The following is a 20,411-nucleotide window of genomic DNA, read 5'->3' as shown; positions in this document are numbered from 1 at the left end:
CGGTTTTCAACCGAAACTGTGCATATATGCATTATTTCGGTTTTTTTCATATGCATTATTTCGGTTTTCAACCGAAACTGTGCATATATGCATTATTTCGGTTTTTTTCGTATGCATTATTTCGGTTTTTTCATATGCATTATTTCGTATGCACAGTTTCCATATGCACAATTTCAGGGTGCCGCAAAAAAAGGCAACATCAAATGTGTATATATGGAATCAGGGATAGCTAAATCGTGGACATTCTTAATCGAATATACTCTATCTCTTTAGCAGAAAAAAAGGCAATTTCCATAAAATCCGTTCCCTGCATAGGTATATTAAAAATGAAGTGATCAGTTATGAAATATATAAATCTTTACATATTCTTTAAAAAATTTTCAAAATAACAGGTGAAAATACCCAATTATTGTATCTTGTTTTTTAGAAGGTAGTTTCACTTAAAAATTTTTGACATAAACCATGTCTGTGACAAACACGCAATGTGGCCACTGCCACGATATAGAACTTGGGAATTTTCGCTTGTTATTTTATATATTTTTTAACAGAACATGTACAATTTATATATATATATAATATATATAACTGATCACTTCATTTTTAATATACATACATATACGTATTTAATACATACATTTTTGCCACTGAATAAAAATAATAAAATTTAAAATATAACGGCAATATTTCTTGTTTAAAATGTTTTAGATCCATCGGACACCACGGACTTTATTGGCCGCCGATATACGCGGTGTGTTACATGAACGCACTTCAAAATGTAATGTGTAAATGCCTTTTATTGAACAGCTGGTCAAGCGTCAAAATATTAAAATTAAAATACCGACAGTTAGCGAAAAAGCAAAATTTATTAAACTTTGGAAAAAAAATTCTAGTAAATGATCTGTTAATGTTGGAGCTGTTTGGAAAACATGATAGTAATATTGAAGTGTTCTTTCATTCAATGATAAAATATTTATGTAAATACGCATGATTTCAGATGTTCAACGAAAAAAGGAAGATGAACTTATGGAAGACTTTAGCTTTTTTAGCTTTCGCCCAACTTTTTAATAAATGTTTTGCCTCATTTGGATGAAAAAAGATTTAGAGAAATTGTGCGAGTCAGCAAAATAACATTTGATCTTATCCTTGACATGATAAAAGACGACGATGTGTTCAATGGTCCGCGTTCATGTAAGCAGTTCCCTATCCAAATTCAATTGGCTGTTGTAATAACTCACCTGTTATGCGATACCCCAAATGACATAGATATTTCTAGTGGTGATTATATGTATTTAAACTGTAATAAATAATGTGTACAAATTCACAAACAGGAGCTAATAAATTCACAACCGCACAGTTCAGCTAGTACACGTCAATTCCTCGATTCTTACTCGATACATTAATCGACTATCGCTCACACATACATGTCCAGGTCTCTACATCTCTCCCTTATTTTTGAGTCTTCTTTTCCATCTCTGAAATCGGATGCAGTGTGGATTGTTGGTGATGACCAGGTTCTGTCTTTATGGTGTAGGTGCTGGTAATGACGATATGTGTTGTGGAGCTCCGTCGCCCTTGGCCTGTGTGTGTGATGTTGACATAGTTGAAGTCGATGTGGTTGGATCTCCGGGGTGTTGTCGTTCTGCTGTATTTGTAGCGTTATTGATAACCGGCAACTTTTTGATATGGCTTATGTTTCTCCTGAAGGTCTTTCCGTTTGCGGAAACTGTCACCTCATGTCCATCTACTTCTTTTACTTGATACTCGGTTGGATCAAAGGTTGGCGTGAGTTTGTGCGCGAATACAACATTACGCAAAAGGACTTTATCCCCCACTTCAATATCAGGTTCCTTCGCACCACGCTTCGTATCAGCCTTCTCTTTCCCTTTCCATTTGTTGATCATGTCCAGATCTCTAGCCGCCGAACCCATCATATCTTCCGATATGTCCTGTATACCCGGGATCTTATCTCTGATGACGCGATTAAACATAAGTTCGGATGGTGAAGACCCTGTTGTACCGTGGGGTGTAACGTTGTACATTAGCGTCAAGTTCTGGATTTCCTTTTTGTAGTCGCGCTTGTTGTTATGTGCTATTATCAAACGTTTTACCAGCGACCGGTTCATGTTCTCTACTTCTCCATTGGCCTGTGGTCAATATGGTGGTGTCGTGATTAGTTCTATGTTGTGGGTTTTACAGAAACTCTTAAACTCTGAGATTACAAATTCTCTGCCGTTGTCCGCTCTTAACGAATTTGGTATGCCCAAACGGCTGAATATCTCTTGCAAAATCTCAATTATGACTCCAGAGGTAATTCTCTTTGTAAACTTGACCTCTTCATATCGAGAATAATAATCGATTAACATCAACACGTATTCGTCATTTAGGAGCGGACCCAAAAGATCCGTGGCAACACATTGCCAGGGCCCATTCGGGAATGAGTACCTCTGCATTGGTGCTGGTTTGTTTGGATGAGATACCAATAAACAACTGATGCATTTTTTTACACACGATTCCGCATCTCTATTTACTAGTGGCCACTACACTTTGGAACGTAGTCTCCGTTTCATGGCCGATTCTCCCGGGTGTCCTTCGTGGGCCAGCTGTAATGTTTTCTCCCGTAGAGTTTTTGGGATGACGATTCGAGTTCCTCGGAGCAATATGTCGCCTACCGCTGCTAATTCGTGTCGGAATGGGTAATAAACATTAGCTTTGTTGACCGACCATAAGTCATTCTTAACAAACGATATGGCATCTACCAGTTCCTGATCCTTGATACTTTCCGTCGCAATCTCGCATATTCCCATAGCTGAAGGTGTGGCGCTCTCGATTATATGAAAAATGTTATAGTTGTGATCATTATCGAAAGTGTTTCCCTTTTCAATTTTGCATAGTCTTGACACGGAGTCAGCGATATTCTCCTTGCCAGCGCGATATATCACCTTGAATTTGAACGGCTGCAGCCTAAGGAGCCACCTTTCTATCCTGGCAGGTGGTTTGGACGTCGGTTTGAAAATTGTCTCCAGCGGCTTATGGTCGGTTACTAGTTCGAACTCCAGCCCCATTAGGTAGTAGTAGTACCTTTCCACTGCCCATACTAGTGCAAGACTTTCCTTTTCCGTTTGAGAGTACCGCTTCTCCGTGTCTGACAAACTCTTACTAGCGAACGATATGATTTGCGTCTCACCCGAACGATCGATCTGCAATAGTACCGCACCTAAAGCTACGGGACTTGCGTCAGCTATGACTCGCGTTCTTTTCTGAGGGTTAAAATAAGCAAGATTGGGTATTTCTGAAAGCGCGTGTTTAAGTTTATTAAATGCTTCTTCTTGGGGTTTCTCCCACACAAATTTACAGTTCAGTTTCAACAAACTTCTTAGCGGTTCAGTGGTGTTAGCGAGATCGGGTATGAATTTCCCTACGTAGGTTACTAGTCCTAAGAAGCTTCTCACTTCTTCCTTCGATTGTGGCGCTCGGAATTCTCTGATCGTCGTGATTTTATTTGGATCGGGAGCAATTCCTTCATCTGATAGTACATGACCTAGAAATTTGAGTTGTCGTACCTTCCACACACATTTCGTTTCGTTTAGTAGCAGACCATTGCTTTTGAATACCTCAAGCACTCTTTTGACAGCCTCATCGTGTTCTTGCTCTGTTTTCCCGAATATGATGATGTCATCAATATAGTTTAGTGCGTTTTTGCAGGAGCATAAAAGCTTTTCAATCACACGCTGGAAAATTTCAGGAGCTGAGTTTATTCCAAACATCAGCCTCTTGTACCGGAAAAGGCCTTTGTGAGAAATAAAAGTAGTGATGTGACGGCTGGACTCATCCAATTCCAGTTGGTGGTATGCCCATTTGAGGTCAATCCTTGAGAATAGTTTGGCTCCTCTCAACTTCGTCACGAACGTATCAAAGGTCGGTAGCGGATAGTTCTCTCGCAACACAGCTTGATTTGCTCGACGCATGTCTATGCATAGCCTCATTTCGCCTCCCTCTTTGAAAACAATCACTATTGGTGATATCCACGACGTGGCCCCTGAAACCGGCTCTATAATATCCTGCACCAGCATCTGATTTATTTTATCTTCGACCTGCTTCTCTAATGCTATAGGGACTCGTCGCATTGCCTGTTGTATCGGCTTGATTTTTGGGTTTATAGAAAGTTTAATTTTTACGCCCAGCATCTTGGGAAATAGTTCTACTACATCCACTCGGTTTACGTTCACTCCTAGTTTCAGGACTCCTAATTGCGCTCCCGTGTCGCGCCCCAATAGTGATTGACATCCATTTTCAATCACGTAAAAAGTAGCAATTCTTTCGGTATTGTTAATTCCTATCGGTGCGTCAAATACACGCAAAACATTTAAAGATTGGTTCGATGCATATGTTCTGAACTGAGTGGATGAGTCTTTACGTTCATTCCATACGACCGCTGCGTTACTTTTCAACAATTCCCAATCGTTTTCGCTCAACAAGTTAAGTCGTGTGCCTGAGTCAATGATCATTGGTATGACACAGCCCCCCACGTTACACTTCAGGTTTTCGTCATTGGACCCATCATTTAAAATTTTGAAACATTTAAACTCTCGCGCCTCTTCTTCCTGGTCGCTATCATCCTCAACGTTGCGCACTTTAAGTGATTCTGATTTTAGTTTTTTCGGGGAACTGTGTTCGCTTCTGGTGAACTTTCGCTTTTTAGTCTGACATTTCCTCGCAAAATGTCCCACCAAACCACATTTGTTACATTTCATGAATCTTGCTGGACACTTCGAGTCTTTTGCTCCATGGCCTTTATGACCACATCTACTACACTCGTCGTCGTCATGTTTTCTTCCAGGTGTTTTGGTTGAAATCCTGTTAATTTTCTCTTCACTCGGTTTAGTAGACATGGATCCCGATTGTTCGTAGATCTGAGATGACTCGACTATCTCTTCAAGGCTTTGCTCTTTTTCTAACAATTTTCTTTTCAATTCAACGGGAGCCCATGAGTCGATAATTTTGTCTTTTATGCAAATTTCGGTAATTTCCGACTTAGTATTGCCAAACTCGCACTTTGACACTTGATGTCTGAGACGCAACAAATATTTGCTAAAATTTTCGCCCTCAATAGGGGACAGGTTCCGAAAAAGGTGTCTCTCAAAAGTGGAGTTGCGCTTTGGGGAGAAATAGTCGTTCAGTCTATCTACTAACACTTTAAAGACATCAGTCTTTTCGTCGGGTTCAACCAATGCACCTGGGATATTAAATGCAACTTCTTGCAACTGTGGTCCGCCCAGGTGTAGCAGTTTATTCTTTTTCTTTACTTCGTCGTTTATGTCTTCTGATCGAAGGTATAAAGAGAAGGACCTGTACCATTTTTCCCATTCTGAACGTATCAGTGCTTTGTCGATATTATCGCACAGAAATGGACGAATTTCGGTCATTTTGCATAAATGTACGTTCAAAATTAATCTGAAATTTGTTTAAGTAAATATTTTGCTTTCATATGCTCAATTGAATGCGCAACTTCAATATACCTGTGTTTGTGAGTTTTACCCAATTCGTGTTATTGTGGTTGCACTCGTATCGTTGCCAAAATTTAATTTGTCACCTTTAGCTTTTCTTGTTGCAGGCGAGATTTAACTCGTCACCTTCGATTCCAAATTGCTGTAGCGAAATTTAATTCGTCCCCTCTTACTTGTTCTTTCTGCAGACGAGATTTAACTCGTAGCGAAATTCAATTCGTCACCTCTGATTTGAACTCGGTATAGGCGAAATTCAATTCGTCCGTCTTGCGAGATCTGAAATCTCAAACTACGTCAAGTTCCAGTTGCTTTTCCTTAATTACGCAACCCAATGTATCACACACTAACGCAATATCAGGAATTCAGCATTTATTCGTTATCAATAGCCTGAGTTCACCGAGTATATATATGTATATATATATATACTCGTTCGAAGACACCAAAGAAAATGGTAGCAACTGCCGTTACTCAAATTTGCCAATCTTTTATTTTTGGTGTCTCGATCCCATCCTCGTCGCCACTGTAATAACTCACCTGTTATGCGATACCCCAAATGATACAGATATTTCTAGTGGTGATTATATGTATTTAAACTAATAAGTAATGTGTACAAATTCACAAACAGGAGCTAATAAATTCACAACCGCACAGTTCAGCTAGTACACGTCAATTCCTCGATTCTTACTCGATACATTAATCGACTATCGCTCACACATCCATGTCCAGATCTCTACAGCTGTACCGACTTGGTTTATGTGGAGAAGGAGCAACAATTACCAAAATTGCAAGTTTGTTTGGTATTAGCGATGGTGGAGTAATACAAGTAACTATTTTTGTATCGGCTTCAATTTATATTTAAACTAAATTTAAATTTTATTTTTAGGTCATGACCAACAGAGTCTTTGATGCAATTCTTATAAGAAAAACAACTTTCTGCATTGGCCGGACCCTATAGAAGGTAGAGCTTTGGTTGTCGAAACACTTAGTGAGTCACCACATTGCGTTGGTTACGTAGATGGAACTGAAATAAAATTGGCAGAAAAACCCAGTGAAGATTGTGAAGCATATTTTTCTCGCAAGAATATATATGGTTGTGACCATAAATTACTAATTCGTCATATGGTGTTGGGATATCCCGGTAGTAGGGCTGTGCGATTAATTGATTATTCAAAATTTTAATTAATCATAAAGTAAATAACTCAGTTATTCGATTAATTGAAAATTATGATTACTCAAAAGATCAATTACTCGAGTAACCAAGATTTTGATTAACCAAAAACAAAAATATATGAGTAATTTGCTTTATGATTAATCAACATTATGAGTAAAATGAGTAATCAACATTTCAAAGTACTGTTTACATATAAAGAAGTTGAAGTTCCTTGATACTTTGAAAACAACGTTTCTGTTTTCAAAAAAATAATTTTTTCATGTACAGAATGTAAAAAAGAAAATAAGCATTTTTCAAAGCAAACTCATTTAACGAGCAAAATTAATTTTTTTGATTAATTGATCAAGTAACTCGATTAATCATCGTTTTGAGTAATCAAAATCTTGATTAATCGAGCAATTGATTAACCGGAAAACTGATTAACCACCTTGGTCGAGTAATCGAATAATCGCACAGCCCTACCCGGTAGTGTTCACGACGCCAGAATATATAACAATTGCGAGCTATCTACAAAAGCCACTGAAATGCTTACAGGATCAGAGTGGTTGGCTGGTGACAGTGCGTATAAATTGACTGCGAGCGTCATTACTCCTTTTAGAACAAACGCAACGGAAGGCACCTTGAACCAACGAAATCTGTTCAAAAGAACTTTCAGCAACTACCGAATCAGAATTGAGCACTGCTTTGGTTTACTGAAACAGCGTTTTAATAGCTTGAAAGAACTTAAAATTCAAATAAAGGGTGACAATTCTGTGAAGTTTGCGTTCAGGTGGATACTGGATTGTGCGATATTGCACAATATTCTTATAATAGAAAACGACCATAATATTGATGTCGACGAAGATAGCGTGAGTGACTATCGTGAGGGCGACGAACCTGGAGACCAAAACTTACCTACAATTGAAGGTGTATCTAAGCGCCTCACATTGTTATCTCTAATGGAAACTTAATAGTAAATTCTTAAAACACATGCAAAGTATATCTAAAAAATTAATTTATGTATTTATGTACAGGTACATTCATTTACACTGTGCCCAGCTACATACACTAGGCGACAAATGAAAGTGTGCACTTTGTTCTAATATAATATTCCCAATAATTTTCGTGAACAATTTTCGCATTAATTGTTTTTGAAAATATAGTTTATTCTATAATATAAACCATATAAATCAAAGTTTCACACTTTATATAAAGCTAGCAAAAATTCAAAAAACTTTCATACAAATTTTCAACTTTTTATTCAGAATTTCTAGAAAATTCTCCAGTACGCAATTCTAGTAAACAAAGTGCAAGTCTCAAGTCGCTAAAGATTACGGTTGACTTTTTAGATTTTTTTTGTATGGAGGGTGTTGCCCGTTTTCTTCCATAGAACGCATGATCAAAAACTATTTTTATATGGACGAAACGCGCAACACCCTCGGGGAAAAATTCTACAAAATCAACGGTAATCTTTAGCGACTTGAGACTTGCACTTTGTTTACTATCATTGAACTGGAAATCAAACTGCATACTTGAAAATTTCTAGAAATTCTGAATAAAAAGTTGAAAATTTGTATGAAAGTTTTTGAATTTTTGCTAACTTTATATAAAGTGGGAAACTTTGATTTCTATGGTTTATATTATAGAATGAACTATATTTTCATAAACAATTAATGCGAAAATTTTACATGAAAGTTATTGTGAATATTATATTACAACAAGGTGCACACTTTCGTTTGTCGCCTAGTGTATGTATGCAAACTCCAAAATTATATTCATACAAAATTACTTTGATTTGAGTTTTAGCTCTATTTCAAACATTTTGATTCTTTCCTCGCTTGCAAGTTTCAGCTTTTCAATTTCCAGCTTGGATTCTCTTTTTGATTCAGTCTCAATTCTTGTCATTTCCATTTGATTTTTCAGTTCAATTTTTTCAACTCCACCTCATTCTTTTCCTTTGCTTTTTCTAATTCTATTTTCGTAACTTCTAGTTCCAACCTTTTCTCCTGAATGAGAAGTAATTTATCAAAGGGGGCTTCACCTTTTCTTTTTGGTTGTTTTTTTATTGAACTTCTAAAACTAGCTGAGCTCAGAGGTGTAGAAGTAACCGCAGCACTGCAATGGCTGCTATTAGGCAATACTGGATCAACTGAATCCTCAGACTCGAAGGAACATAACTCGTAGCACTCGGTGGTATTATTTAATGAACTATCAGCAGAAGGGGAATCGGCAAGTACTTCAATATTTTGAGTGATTTCAAAAATTACTGTGGGATTTACATTTCCGTGTTGCCCGAAGATTTCTTCAAGTAAGTTAAAGTTGGGACAAGTTTTGCTGATATATATTGATATGCTAGATTCGTCACCATTAGCCATTAGTTTTATTTTTCCAGCCTGCAGGGGCAACGTACGATGCCTTTAGGTATCTCATTTTACTTTTCATCGCTAACCAAGGGACAGATTGAAGTGCCGATGTATTGTGCTGCAATTTCTCATAAAACCTTTGAGCCGTCGGTTTCTGGAAGATATATGTTAATTTTTGTTGAATACACCAACATTTTTCTCTATCTAAAATGCTTACCTCAAATGATTCTGGATTTTCCCTTACCACATCGGAAACTGCTTGCAGCAGCTGCAGGGTCTGCGAATCTGTCCAGCGATGGAACGGTTTCAATCGAAGGCCCTTTTGCTTTGGCTTAGATTCCTGAAAATATAAAAAATTTAGCAATTAAACAAATATTAGGTTCTAAGTTTCATTCTTACCTCTTTCATTTTAAATTTCACAATAATAAACATCAGCTGGTCGTTTGGAAGGGTTGCTAAAATTGGTGCATAATATGTGTAAAAGAATTTTCATACAAGTTGCTGCCAAATTTTTACGCGTTGGTAAATTTACGCAGTTTAAGAGGTTTATTAGGCTTTTACACGTTTAAACGAATACCCTTATTATATTATGCTTTACATCGAAAAAATGCGTAAAACCGTAAACTTGGAATCTTTCTAAAAATTCTGAATTAAAAGTTTGTTGTTAAGAGAACCCGCTCTTTTTTTTTAATTTTCGTACAAAGTGTGAAATATCGATTTGTGAACATACATACATATATGGTGTTTGTTAAATTTTCTCTGTCACATAAAATCCGAGATGTTTTATGAGGTTAGAAAAAAATCCAGACGTGATGGAGTAAAACGGACTTCAGATTCGTGTTCAGCGACCCCAAAAACATATAACAGACTAGGTTTGGTCAAAGGAACCTATCATCGATTTTTTTTTTTTGTGGACCTGTGAAATTAATCAACTGGTAAAACTGGTCAAGATGTCTCACTGCCATTATTTCGCATATAAGTACATACATATATGTGTAAACACGTCAGAATAAATATATTCCGGTGTATTTCCCCTTCGTAATTAGAATGCTGTGTTATTTTACGATGAATTTATGTATATACATATGTCTAAGGAATCCTTCATCAAAGTCATTTGCTGTAATAATTTGGTTAATTAATAATTATAATATTACCTCAGTGTATTTTATAACTAGTATTTTTAAAAATATATTGTTCTTAAAAGACCTTAAAAGAAAGAAGTTTTAATTTTGTGGCCCTTTTATCTTCTTTTCGACACTATTTTTGAAGACCATTCGGCACATTTTGAAATTTTTAAATTCCATCCCTGGCATGAAGTAGTCGAGATTTTCTGATTAGCTGAGTACTTTTGTATGGGAACTCTCCTGCGACAAAATTGCGACATTGCCATCACGGTTGCTACATTTGGTCGCTTCCCAGCAAAAAATCGGTAATCGTTTTTAGTGGTTACGTGTTATAGAAGGCATAGCGTTATAATGCCTTCGAATTTGTTCGCATCGTTTAGGCATTGCCGGTAATGCAAAGTAGAATGTCCTATAATATTTTTTTTTTATTCGCTTCTTTGCTTCATTTCGGGGAATGCAAAGTAGAATGTCCTACAATATTATATTTGTTTCACTTCTTTGCTTCATTTCAGGAAATCCAAAGTAGAATGTTCTACAATATTTTTTTTTATTTCGCTTCTTTGCTTCATTTCGGGAAATACGAAGTAGAATGCTACATTGTAGTCAGCTGAAAAAATAGAATGAGTATCCAAAAATTCTTTTTCTACCGTTACTTTCTGTGGAAATTTGTCTCACATAAAAATCATGTTTCGCTTTGTTAAATTTGCAGCGATGTTGAAGTCAGTCAATGAAGTGAACAGGGTAGCCAACTCATTTCTGATAATTCCCCGATTTCGACAATGAAATTCCCGATTTTGTCCCAAATTTCGTCAAATTCCCCACCCATAAATATAGCTTTGTTACAAAAAAAAAAAAAAAAAATTTCTGTTCTGTTTCTTTCTGTTAATTTTATTTTTAAAAGTATTCATAAACCAAAGCAAATCTTTATAAAGTTATTAACAAGTAAAAATAAAAAAATGTTTATATAATATTTAAATACATACAGTTGTCGAAAAAACTTAAGTCGCGCCAGTTACATTCCTTTTGTTTTGTTATTTCATTTGAGTTTTTTTTATAAAAACATAGTTTAACAAATAACGTATAAATCCAAGTTTCAAACTTTGTGCAATATTTGAAAAAAAAATCAAATAACTTTCCTAAAAATTTCGAGCTTGTTACTTCGATTTTCTAGAAAGATTTTTTCATTATAGAATTTTTTTGCCGAAGTTTTTGCGGTTTTCTACCATAAAAAAATAAATTATGTTTATTCGTTATGTGAAATATAATAATTTTTTTTTTTGGCCATTAATAATATAATTTTTGGCCATTTTAAACTTTATTATACTAGAATTGTACGAGCTGAAATTCCCCACAAAAACGGTCCATTCCACACGCAAATTGAAATTCCCCACAAATCGGGGAATTCCCCACAAAAACGGTCCATTCCCCGATTCCCCACGAGTTGGCTACCCTGGAAGTGAAGTACAAGAGCGAGGAAGTACAGTTTTAAGGTTAATTAAATATGCATGTATGTATGTACATATCGATTTTTAAGTAAAATCTAAATACCTAAATACATACATATGTATGTATAAAAACTGGTTTATAAAGATTTTAATCTTTTAAGACAATCTGTATTTTCTGTTTTCAATTTAATACAAATAACTATGCACTTATCTAGGCATTCTACATTAGTTTCTCTGTAAGGTATTGTTCGCTTCTCTGGACTCTGTTTATCCATGCGTTCTCCCTTCGTTCGAATGTAATGCTGCGAGTAAGGGCTTACGGCCAATGACATGCCCATGTTAAAATAATGCCTTCTTGAAGCGAAAGGGTAAGCGATTCCCATCGCCTAGCCCGTTTCCACTTCCGTTTCTGTGGTAATCGTGTTTTTTGCTAGGTTGTGACCATAATAGGTAACTTTTCGAGTGCTTGGTAACTTGGCAACTTTTTTTTTCATTTGGTAACTTTTGGTAAGTTTGCCGTGTATAAAGTCACACTAAAAAAGTTGGATAATTTGATAAATTGTACTGTGTTTGTGTGCGGTAACAACCAGGGATGGAAAATCCAAATTTCAAATTGTACCTAATTTGACAATAGAAATGTACCTTTTCACTCAAATGCACTCAAAAAGTAGCTCACGATTTTATTAACTTTTTTATTATTTTTAGACTATTGCTAAAAATTAAATAAATTTAAACATTATTTGCAATAACAATAAATTGATTAATATATCAAAACAGTTGAATTAGTATTCGTAAAAATGCAATTAATATATATGTATGTATGTACATTGGGGTAGTCCAAATAAAATTAAAGTCGGAATTTCAATGCTCTCACCCTCTAGGATTGTACTTTAATGAAAAAATTCGTTTTATATGGAAATCAAAAAATATTTAGGGGTCGCTCAAAGCACTCAAAGTTTTCCATGAATTTTATATGGAGAAAAACATGGTTTCGTAGAAATGGTAAGGAAGAACTTGGTTTCTCTTTCGGACCTTTTTACCCAATCGTTTATTTAACCTCTTTATACTATTAACTATTTCTTATAGGACCCCTAAAACCTTCAAAACAATGCAATGGGGGACCCATAAAAAATTGCTATTATTAGAAATCGTAAAATGATCAATTGGGTATTATTATTGGCAGTATCTTAAAGAGAAGCAACGCTTTCCTATCAACAAATATTGATTTAAGAATTATATACCATTTTTACGAAAACTTGTTTTCACCCCATATGAAATATGTACATGGAAAACTTTGAGCGCTTTGAGCGACCTCTAAATATTTTTTGATTTAAAAAAAGGGTATAATTTTTTTTTGGTATCATTCATTCATTCATTTTATTTAACCCTGCTTATAAACTATGTTTTTAGTAGGCTTTCTTATGGTTACGTTTGAGTTTACATGTTTGCGAATTACATAATTATTAAAAAATATACTTAAAGTGAAAGTACTTAAGAAAGTATTTGAGAAAATTACATTAGTTTTCACAATTTATTCATCTAATATGTTGGCTCTGAATCGCAAACAGTTAACAACATATGCATTGGATTGCTTTCAAACTCTTTTGAAGTGGTCCTAGGTAGTAGTCCCTAAAGGAATAATAAGTTGGGTACTTGAAGAGCAGATGCTCGAGGCTTTCTATTTCGCCTAGATTGCTCTGCGTACATAAAGCATTTGGCCTTTGTATAAAACCTTATGTAGTACTTCGTAGGCAACCGAACTTGAGCTTAAATTTTACTCCAAATTTGACTTACTTAAGATTAAGATATTTCCGCCTTTCCCAATTGAAATGGACATACATGGAGATTTTCACTGTTCGCAAAGAATTTAATAGAGAAACTTGGTCACTTTGCAAATATTTCTTGTTGCCGCAATGACATGTTCACAATGATATATGAGTTGCCATATCTCCTTGTTTACAAAAATGTTCTTATTTTTTTTTCACAAGCAACGTAGTCTTAAATATGGATATATATATTATATATTTATTTTTTCAAGAAAATGATAGCAGCCGCAAAGTTATTTTGCTAGCATCAGAAATAATGAAAAATATTTCTCGTGATTTTTCTTGAGAACTACAATGGTATTTCTTTGATGATCAACGAAAATAAATATTTTTTAAACTTTTTTTGATAACAAAAAAAAAGACTTATTTCTGATATTTTTTTATATAAATAACGAAATGGATTTTTTTATTTGCATATCTATGCTGTACAATTAAAGTAGCTCAAACCGATATAGGCCCTTTTCATGGGATCTCAAACAATATTTTAAAATTTAGCTAGCCATAGCTTTAGTTCAAGATGCACTTTTCATAGAAACTTAATAAAAATATAAACATTTTCAAGATAAACTGGTTATTTTTTAATTCAAAGTCAAACCTTTTAAAGTATCTTTAATTGAACGGTACAGATATATGTATTCGATAAAAAAATTGCCAAAAATCAACGGTAAGCCTTAGCTACTTCATTTTTGAATTTTATACTAAAATTTAATGGCCAACAAAACCGCATAACATTTTTTCTAATGATGCTGATTAAAAAGTTTAAAATTTGGTGAAATTTTGCAGAATTTTCATAATTTTTGCACAAAGTCTGATACTTGGATTTATATGGTGTTTGTTAAGCAATCAGCTTTGCTTTCATACAAAAATAATAAAATTTAAAAACAACTAAAGAAAAATAACCAAAACTTGTCCAAATGTCGCATCCCAGTTTGGGCCACTGTAAATCTCCAGCCCGTTCAGATGAACGTAGTTTTTCGTGGCAAAAACTTGCTCTGAGCTAAAATTCTTTAATTTTTGTAATTAAATAGGCATAATTTCTTAACTATTGTAGTGATGTCTATAATATAGAATTTAATGAACCATGCCAGTTAATACATAATAAGAAATTCGAATTGGAAACATATTAAATAAAGACACATATTTACTTTACTTTACTTTAATTTTACTTTTTCAGACTTTATTTTTCCTACTAGCTTTTGAAATTTTAAATTTGCCTCTAATAATTTTATTTCGTATAGCAGCATTGCTTAAGTTGATGTTTTTTATTTGTTGGTTAATGACTGCAAAATAGTTTTATACCATAATAAATAAAAATGGTTTATAGTTTAGTTTATATAGTTTATTTAGTGCACCGAGTTTGGGAGAAATTGAGGAACCAGTTACCGAGATACAGTCGATGTCAAAATAAAGTGTACAAAATTGTTTTATTACATTGCTAGTTTTATTTAAGTTTTTGTTAGATGATAAAATGTAACATTTCACATTTTTTGAAAATCTATGGAAAAAAACAAAATTCTTACAAAAACAAAAGTTATGAACAGAAAATATATAGTTCTTCATACACTTGGCGTCGAATGAAAGTGTACAAATTGGGTTCAAGTACTTCTAAGATAACGGACACCGAAAGTAACCGTTACAACGTCGCCTGCTATTGTGTTTGTTTTTGAAAGGCAGCTTGAATGAATCATTTGAAGTGTATGCTTATTCGTGATCAGTTTTAAACCACAATGAAAACACAAACGTAAATCGATATTCGCGAACTTGTGGTAAAATATCATAGGAAAGGAAAAACTTTGTGCGAAATCACAATAATATAAAAAAATAATTAACAAACAAATTATCAGCTAATAAAAACTTAAATAAAGCTAGGAATGTAATAAAACCATCTTGCACACTTTCTTTTGACGGCGACTGTACACATTTGTGGTCATAAGATGGCGGCGCCTCGACCATTATCCAAAAATGTATAATAATCAAATTTTGTGCTAAGTGGTTATTGTAATTATCGATTTTGAGTCGATGTCCTTCATTAGTTACTGATTTATCGCAGTTTTCGTGTTTCAGTCAATTACCGTTATAAGAGAGGTTGGCGTGGTTATCGCCCGATTTTAAAGATTTTTAAGAGAGGCCCTACCGAGTTTGGGAAGCATTGGTGAAGCGGCTACTGAGGTACAGCTTTTCGTCATAAGTGGGAGAGGTCACGCTCGTTTTCCAAAAATTTCATAATAGTACTCTTTTTTATTTAAATTCGACTTCGCATACTAATTTTCAAATATCGTAGTTTCTTCATTTTTCGTGGTATTCTGCGAAAATTCGTCCATATTTTCCCAATCCAATGAGATGCAAATCATGCCAGTATTTAGGGCACACTGCAAAACATTGCAGAAACAATCCCACATGCGTCAATTGTGGTCTCCCTCCCCACGTCCCCGACGTCTGCACACAAACTAAATGTGTCAACTGCTCACAAGAGCACCCCGCCTCATCAAGGCAATGCCCAAAATTTGTACAACAAAAAGAAATCCTACAAATCAAAACAACAAAAAAATGTACTTTGCGTGAAGCAAAAGCAATCTTTAGAGCGAATGCCCCAAAGCCCATTGATACCGCCAGCTACTCCTTTATTGCAGCTGACACACAAAAACAGCAAACTCAAAGCCAAGCAAACACACAAAACAAAACTAAACTAGTACCCACAACAACTACGAACCCAATTTCTCCCTTCTCAATAACACCGAACATACCAAACTCTCAAAATTTCACTCAACAAAAAACACCTGTTACGCAGCAACACATCGTAGATGAGTTTATCAGCTCTCTTTCCACCACAATATATCCACCACACTCAATATCAATAATATCGCAAACCAATGATCACAATAAAGATAACAATACACACCTCGTCTCTCTAAACCCACCAATATCAATCTCTCCTACAGAAGAACTTAATGACAACGATTGCGCATCTCTTTCTGCGGCATTCTCCAATGGGGAACTCTCTTGCTTAGGAAAAAACAACTTATAACGCCCTTCTCCCTCCCATGTGTATCTCTATACTACAATGGAATATGAACGGCTACAACAATAATTACCACGAACTACTACTAATTATAAAAGAACAAAATCCCGACGTAATATGTATACAAGAAACACACTTTCCTTTCAATACACGTAATTTTTTCTGCCCGAACAACTTCACTGGGTATTTTTGTAACTTAGATACGAACCTAAGTGCTAAACAAGGCATTGGTATCCTAATCAAAAAACATATCCCACATGAAGCTTTAAATATTAACTCTACCATATGCACACTGGGGATTGAGATACGCCTTAACCCTAAAGTGACTGTGCTCAATAGCTATATACCGCCACAACAAAGTTTCTCATCCAGAGAACTGCTTAAATTTTTGACACCAATAAGTACGCCAATTATATTGACTGGCGATTTTAACTCCTGGAGCCCACTCTGGGGCTCGCACGACGTTAACTCCAGGGGCAAAATACTAGAAGATGTCATCCTCTCAGCCGATCTAGCTGTACTAAATAATGGTTCACCCACGCACTTATCTACGCACAGTTCTTTTACCCATATTGATTTGACTTTAGTCACACCCAGTCTCATGCCAAACTGTGAATGGAAAATATCGAAAGATCTTCACGGTAGCGATCACTACCCGATAACCACTACCTTTCAGACTCAATTTAAAACTGAAAAACGTGCAATATCGGTGAAATTTAAAATTGACCAAGCTGATTGGCACAAATACCAGGCGAACTGCATAGAGCGTTTCACTTTCGCAACCACTTCTGATGTCAACCTTCTTGCGGCAAGAATTACCAAAGCTATTAAAACTGTTGCAAATCAATCAATCCCTCAAACAAAACCTTGCCGCCAGACATGCACAGTGCGTTGGTGGAACCAAGAGCTAAATAAATTAAGGCAAGATAAACAAACTTGTTGGAGTATTTATAAAAAAACTGGGACCATACCTAACTTAATTTCATACAAGAAAGCCAATGCCATTTTTAAAAAAGCAGCAAAGGCTGCCAAACGTGCTTCCTTTGAAGAATTTTCGGCCAAAATATCACCTACGTCTAGCATAAAAAAAGTCTGGCATGACATAAAATCTATAATCGGTATCCCATCACACACTATAGTATCACTGGAAAAAGACCAAAAAGTCTTCACCACCACTTCCGAAATAGCGAATGCCTTTGGCAGCCATTGGTCCCAGTACTCCAAAGATGAAAATTTCTCTAAAGAATACGTTGAAAACAAAAACAGAATACTCACGCAGAGATATAATCCCAGCAGATTAACGTTATCTGCGAAGCACCTAGAATATGACTTTTCTTTCACAGAACTTGAATTAGCCTTACAAAGTGCAAAAGGTAAAACGCCTGGTTATGATCGCATTTCCTATCCAATGCTAAAAAATTTGCCACAAAGTGCGAAAATTAAACTTCTTGAGATGTATAACCTTATGTTAAACAAAGGCAGCTACCCTCACAGCTGGCGATCGGGAATCGTAGTCCCTATACCGAAACCAAACAAACCCTCACATGAAGTAAATAGTTTCCGGCCGATATCACTACTATCATGCCTAAGCAAAGTCGCTGAGAAAATGCTCGCAAAACGACTACTATGGTACATAACGAAAAATAAATTTATCAGCCCTAATCAAACCGCTTTCAAGTCAAAACATTGTACCATGGATTCTCTGTTGCATCTTCAACACTACGTGTCTGACGCTCTTTCAGCTAAAAATCATGTAACCATTCTGGCTACTGATTTTGAAAGAGCTTATGATCGCGTGGGGGTGCATGCTGTACTTCAACAACTCGCCAGCTGGGGTGTGGGTCCAAAGACTTTCAATTTAGTAAAGGCTTTCATGACCGGACGTTCCTTTCGCGTTAGAGTAAACAACACACTGTCAGATTTTTATACATTATACAATGGCATCCCACAGGGATCCCCACTATCAGTGGTATTATTTATGATCGCATTTGAACGATTAAATAATGTGATTCTTAAACACAAAAATATTGAAGTGTCTATTTATGCAGACGATGCTTTGCTCTTTAGCAAGATAAATGATACAGTAGCTTTAAACAATACATATTTAAAAATACTATGTGATATCAAAGAATGGGGCAAATTCTCAGGAGCAGCTTTAGCGATTAATAAATGTAAAATCTTACATATTTGTAAAAAACACCACTGCAATTATCCTCCATTGATATATGACAATTGTACTATTGAATTCACTGACAACCTTAAACTACTAGGTGTAATTTTTGATAAAAGGTTTACATTTAAGCACCATTGTAAGTACGTGAGAGAAAGTCTAAACAAACGCCTCAACATAATTAGATTCCTTAGCTCCAGGCGCTCGATGGTTCATCCGACAATATTAACACAAGTGACTAAGGCTCTTATGCTGTCCAAGATCGATTACGGGTTACCGATATACGGATGGTGTGCAAAGTCAAACATCCGACTTCTTCAATCCCCATATCATACGGCTGCCCGGCGGAGTATTAATGCCTTTCCAACCAGCCCCACCAAATGTATACTAGCTGAAGCGGGACTGCCATCAATCTCCGAAAGAGTTCTACAAACAACGCTCAAACTCATACCAAAACTTTTGTGCACAACCAACACCATTCTTCGAAATGACGTAAAGAAAGCAGCTAAGAGCGTACGAAAGTTTAAGGTGACATCCACCCTACGCAGAAGTATATCTCTCTGCAAGCAATACGACATTGCTACGAGCTCGCGTAATAGAATCAGCCCAACAGCTCCCTGGCTGCTAAAGCATTCATCATTCAACACGGTACTCCAGCAGTATAGCAAACCAACTACCAACTCTGCAATTTACAAAAAAATATTCGCGAAAGAGGCAGCTGAACTCAACGCAAACAATTGGCAATGGTTATATACAGACGGATCGAAAAGCGAATCAGTCACGGCATTCGCTGTCATCAATTCCAAAGGAGCCGACATATCAACAGGCATACTTCCATCCTACTACTCAGTGTTTTCAGCTGAAGCAGTCGCAGTATTTGAAGCGGCAAAATATGCGCAGTCCAACAAAGGAAAATTTGTCATAGCCACTGACAGCCTATCAACCATCTCGGGAATACAAAATATTTACAGTAACAATAGTTTACTCGCCGAGATACGCGAGATTTGTGTCAAATCTCCCAGAAAAATCAAATTGATGTGGGTTCCCAGTCACAAAGGAATACACGGCAACGAGCTTGCTGATACTGCTGCCAGAAACGCTAGTATACGCCCCTGCCACATGATTGTCCCTGGCATTGAAAAAGATATTTTCAACAAAATAAAAATGATCAACCAAGAAGTGGAGTCAAATGAGTGGTCGTCTTTCAACCACGCATATAAAGCCATCAACCCATACAAAAACAGCATCCGCTTCCCAGCCGACTTAAATCGCCGCGACTGCAGTGTGGTAACCCGTATGAGAATTGGCCACATAAAAATATCACACTCACACCTCTTAACCGGAGAAAATAGATCAATATGCCCAAGATGCGGACTAACCCCAACCGTTACACATCTACTGGATGACTGTAAGTCACTGGACAACATCAGGCGTCAACACTTCAACTCAAAAACACCGTCTTCGCTACTTAAAGATATAAACTCCTCGAATATTAATATTGTCACGTCATTCCTTAAATCTGCCAAGTTATACCACCTTATATAAGGCAAAGCATCGCTCGTATAATTAATGAATAGAAATTTTTTATTTTTATTTTTTTTCCATATACATATGTACACTAAGCTTAATTCAATTTCGCTTGTAATATAGGGTCGATGGTCTATGCAACTAGTACCCATAAGTTTCCTTTTTTTTTAATTAGTTATAATATTATAGTAATATGTATTATAATTAATTGTTGTAAATAAATAAATAAATATCATTTTTCGAAAATACCGTTATATGGGAAGTGGGAGTGGTTACAGTTCGA

At 35.8% G+C, this 20,411-nt stretch overlaps 2 protein-coding genes across 2 annotated transcripts in view; one reads left to right on the top strand and one right to left on the bottom strand.

The window, feature by feature from the left end:
- Positions 1 to 2,537: 2,537 nt before the first annotated feature.
- LOC108362570 (uncharacterized protein K02A2.6-like) lies at positions 2,538 to 5,423 on the bottom strand. The gene has a single exon (XM_017615598.1). The coding sequence runs from the start codon at positions 5,421 to 5,423 to the stop codon at positions 2,538 to 2,540; it is 2,886 nt and encodes a 961-aa protein (XP_017471087.1).
- An 811-nt stretch (positions 5,424 to 6,234) lies between these two features.
- LOC108362569 (putative uncharacterized protein DDB_G0277255) overlaps positions 6,235 to 20,411 on the top strand; it is a gene marked incomplete at its 3' end in the record, with an annotated part of 51,713 nt that continues 37,536 nt past the window's right edge. The window contains exons 1-2 of the mRNA XM_017615597.1: positions 6,235 to 6,327; positions 6,388 to 6,462. The remainder of the gene's footprint in view (positions 6,328 to 6,387; positions 6,463 to 20,411) is intronic.

This window comes from Rhagoletis zephyria, unplaced genomic scaffold (genome assembly GCF_001687245.7).
Source record: "Rhagoletis zephyria isolate East Lansing unplaced genomic scaffold, Rhagoletis_zephyria_1.1 Rzeph_scaffold_01036, whole genome shotgun sequence".
Taxonomy (NCBI): Eukaryota; Metazoa; Arthropoda; class Insecta; order Diptera; family Tephritidae; genus Rhagoletis; species Rhagoletis zephyria.
Note: the sequence above shows the minus strand (reverse complement) of the source record. Positions and strands in the feature narration are given on the sequence as shown.